The following is a 3564-nucleotide window of genomic DNA, read 5'->3' as shown; positions in this document are numbered from 1 at the left end:
TTTGGTTACAGCAACAAATAAAGTGTTGACATCGCAATTCCGACCTTCCCATTCCTTATGTAGAAAGAAGTACTGTACTAGTATATAATTCTATAATGTTAGGTAGTTTTCACCACGGTTGAGAACAGCGTTCACATAACGTTTACATTTTTCCAGAGAGAGTCCTTACATTTCTTATTTAGTGTTGCATCTATATAAAATAGGGGATTAGTAATTTGTAGACATACTAGTAGATTCATTCTTGCCTTTTCGCACAGACGAATGGTTTTGCTTTTACCATTAATCATTAACATCACGCTAGACTTCTATTCCATGGTCTTGCCTCAGGGCTGTACTTTGACCTTTCATTGATCTTTTTTTAGCCAATGCTGCCCAGTTGTTAAGTCAACTCTGCACGGGCGCTATAGTAATTGCGAAAAGGCGTATTCCTTGATATCTTGGCTGACGGTGACAAATACACCCGAGTGGCTTCCGCATTCAGTTCAAAGTTTTGACATGTGAGTAACAGGGCGAAATGGACTTAGGTCTGAAGACTGCATTGGAGTCGAGACAAATAGTTGTTGCTGCTCTGGCCACGGCAGCGGTCGCCACTGCTGGGGTAGCCTACTTGACATGGCGGCGGTCCCGCAGGCAGTACGTCCCAGTCGGTCATGTCTCCAAACTCTACGTCCACCCGGTAAAGTCCTGCCGGGGTTTGGAGGTGGGGGAGGCCGAGGTGACCAAACAAGGTCTCCGGTTGGAGGGGGTTATGGACAGGTAGGGAGCGGGGAGAATATAGCTAAATGTAGGAACAATCCCGCAATCACCTTTGGTTGACCCTAATGCTGTATGTATGACTGCGGGGTCGTGTAGGCTGTTGTCGTAGTAGCCTGATACTTCCTCGGTCATACTAGTAGCGTTTCATAGTTCATACTGATGTTTTTAAATCGCAGCATTGTTTTCAACATCTCAACTGCACATACCAGAGAGTCACTGGTTGCTTTCGAGTCAGGACCTTTCGAGAACGATGATGGGCATTGCGTTTATTGCCCTTTTCATGTACACAACTCCTGCGGGTGCATGTCATCTTCACGCGGTTTTACACCGTGTTACCCCCTACAGACAGTTGTTTCTCCCTTAGACACCTGCTGGTATTGGATGAGAAGGACCGCTTCGTGACCGCACGGACGGAGCCAAGCATGATCCTCATCACCCCCAGGTGTGTCGGGGACGGGCAGGTCAGACTGGAGGCACCTGGTATGGACCCGCTCCATGTACCCAGACCCAACACAGACGGCGCGGTTATCAATGTCACGTAAGAAAAATAGAAAACTTTGTGTGCCGCTCTTCCATTTTGTCTTCTGTCTGCAACTGTTTGTCCATCATATCTGCACATGTCATGTAACGTTACTTGTTCCAGGACTGTTGGCAGTACGTGCGCATCGGTACGGCTGAGTTCCGGAAAATGCTAGCCTGCAACAGGTGGGTATAACCGCGTAATATCACTACAAATATTTCACAAATCATAGAAACACAGAAGAAACTTTTGCAGTACCAACACATAAATTGACCAGTGTCGATATTTCTGCATTATTTCACTGATCATAAGGCAGATTCACTCTTCTCCGCTAGAGTTCTGTCAAACATGGTCAGTTCATCTTGAATATACATCTTTGTGGGCCGTCTAAGTCTAATTGCCTTCTGTCCCTTGTTCCTATAGGTGCCTCATAACTACCGTCAACCCTGAAACTGGTGTGAAGGAAGGACAGGAACCCCTCCATACACTCAGAAGGTCGAAAACCATTCATGCGTCTTGGTGTGTTTGGGGAAATCGATTTTGATACGGCGAAGTTCAATTCATTTATCTTTTGGACCAGATACATTCCCTTTAGTACAAAGGCAGCTCAGTAGAACTTATCAATGTCTTGTTATTTTTCTCTCTCTAGTTATCGTCTTCCCGAGGACGAAAAACAGAAGAGACTATTCGGACAGACCCCGCTGTTTGGCCTCATGCGTGGGGTGGAGCAGGAAGGGTCCATCCACGTAGGAGACACAGTGTATGCCTGCGTGTAGCGGGACGCCGCAGTCGCAAAGACAGCGGCACCGAACTCCTCAACCTTTGAGGGCCCTCAGTCGTAACAATACGTCGGTTGACGTTTGGCATACACCTAATTATGATCGTGAAATAAATGTTTTGGTCATACAATGAAAACATGTTTCTCTGTACTTGTCCATTTCAACTACCTAGCTGTTAATACTGGATGTAATAAATGATTTTCGACTTGTGTTAGACATCAGCCGTTCGTCTGTAGCTTCTTCACAAGCTCCGGACAAATATGCCATGAACCATGCATCGAACAGCCAGATGTTGTGTCAGGTCTGAAATGGTGACGTAGTGATGCTGCCGAGAGAAAGGTCAATTTATAAAACGGAGATTGCGTTGACTCAAAGCGTTGAGGTGGTGAAAAGTCGATGAACTGCAACGGTGCCTGGGTAGAAAGCTTTATAATATATCATACTCGCACAAAACATCGAATCCACTGAAGACGGTGGTTCAGTCTGCAGGTGTGTTGTAAACCGTAATCTTGGGAAGTGTGAGCGTACTAGCTTTGCTATTCGGCAGCCTGACAAGCAACAATGGACCTCTGATCACAGTACTCAATAGTTCAAAGTTCGAAGGGCATGACCCTTTCCGGATAAATTTTGCAGGGAACGCTCGTACATTCATCGAATGTTTACATTTGCGCCGGGTAGGGTCTAGTTATACAGTGCAAAAACTGGTAGACAGGAGTTTGAGTGTGAGGCAGAGCAGTCGAACGTACAGTGGTCGGACACCTGCAAGATGGTCGGTTTGAAAGCTGCACTCCAATCTAAAGGCGTAGTTATCGCTGTACTGACTACTACAACAGTGATCTCTGCCGGCATTGCCTACCTCCAGTGGCGGAGGCATCGTAAAAGGCACTACGTCCCCGTTGGGCATGTTGCTAAGATCTACATGTACCCTGTGAAGTGCTGTCGTGGTCTGGAGGTAGGGGAGGCCGTGGTCACCGAGCAGGGTTTGCAGTGGAAAGGAATTATGGATAGGTGAGAGCTGGAATGAACATTGCACTCTAAAGCCATTCTTGTCTTACGAATGAATGAATGTGATAATAGGTTAGAAAATGCGATCCTTATAAAGCTAAACTACAGGCCGATCCCACCAAAGTCAGCCTGTCTAGGGAGGTTACCTAACGAACACAACCATTGACCTCTGATTGACCCGTGATACAAAGAACCCCCTGGGACACCGTGTACGCGTGTAGTTCTGTCACTAGCAGCTGATTTACACAACCTTTGGACTGTTTGATCCTATCTACACGTTAGTTTTGTTGAATGACAACATACATCTCCTTCTATATTCAGACACCTGGTGATTCTTTATAAGGATCGTTTCTTGGACTCGAGAACGGAATCCCGCATTGTCCTGATCTCACCACAGTGTAGTGGAGACGGACAGGTGAGGCTGGAGGCACCCGGTATGGACCCACTCATCTTGTCTGGTCCCACCAAAAACGTGATTAACGTCAGGTAAGACTGTGTATTTTG

General features: G+C 46.4%; 3 protein-coding genes across 3 annotated transcripts in view; all 3 read left to right on the top strand.

Annotated features, from left to right (window-relative positions):
• Positions 1-2052, top strand: part of LOC109468144 (mitochondrial amidoxime-reducing component 1-like) — a 3763-nt gene extending 1711 nt beyond the window's left edge. Inside the window, exons 4-8 of the mRNA XM_019766386.1 lie at positions 509-756; positions 1121-1217; positions 1400-1461; positions 1700-1771; positions 1926-2052. Of these exons, the coding sequence (XP_019621945.1) occupies positions 509-756; positions 1121-1217; positions 1400-1461; positions 1700-1771; positions 1926-2052 (606 nt within the window). The remainder of the gene's footprint in view (positions 1-508; positions 757-1120; positions 1218-1399; positions 1462-1699; positions 1772-1925) is intronic.
• Positions 416-1289, top strand: LOC109468163 (mitochondrial amidoxime reducing component 2-like). The gene is made up of 2 exons (XM_019766414.1): positions 416-756; positions 1102-1289. Exons 1-2 carry the CDS (start codon positions 515-517, stop codon positions 1118-1120), a joined length of 261 nt encoding a protein of 86 aa, XP_019621973.1. The 5' UTR covers positions 416-514; the 3' UTR covers positions 1121-1289.
• Positions 2053-2689: 637 nt separating the features above from the next.
• Positions 2690-3564, top strand: part of LOC109468143 (mitochondrial amidoxime reducing component 2-like) — a 4143-nt gene continuing 3268 nt past the window's right edge. Inside the window, exons 1-2 of the mRNA XM_019766384.1 lie at positions 2690-3063; positions 3382-3546. Of these exons, the coding sequence (XP_019621943.1) occupies positions 2822-3063; positions 3382-3546 (407 nt within the window). The 5' untranslated portion in view covers positions 2690-2821. The remainder of the gene's footprint in view (positions 3064-3381; positions 3547-3564) is intronic.

Source organism: Branchiostoma belcheri, unplaced genomic scaffold (genome assembly GCF_001625305.1).
Source record: "Branchiostoma belcheri isolate BF01 breed outbred unplaced genomic scaffold, Haploidv18h27 scaffold193, whole genome shotgun sequence".
Taxonomy (NCBI): Eukaryota; Metazoa; Chordata; class Leptocardii; order Amphioxiformes; family Branchiostomatidae; genus Branchiostoma; species Branchiostoma belcheri.
The sequence above is the reverse complement of the archived record's forward strand: the minus strand, read 5'-3'. Positions and strand labels throughout refer to the sequence as shown.

What these genes read in the sequence shown, in the direction of transcription:
- LOC109468163 (XM_019766414.1), top strand. Translation starts at nt 515, where the DNA reads ATGGACTTAGGTCTGAAGACTGCATTGGAGTCGAGACAAATAGTTGTT.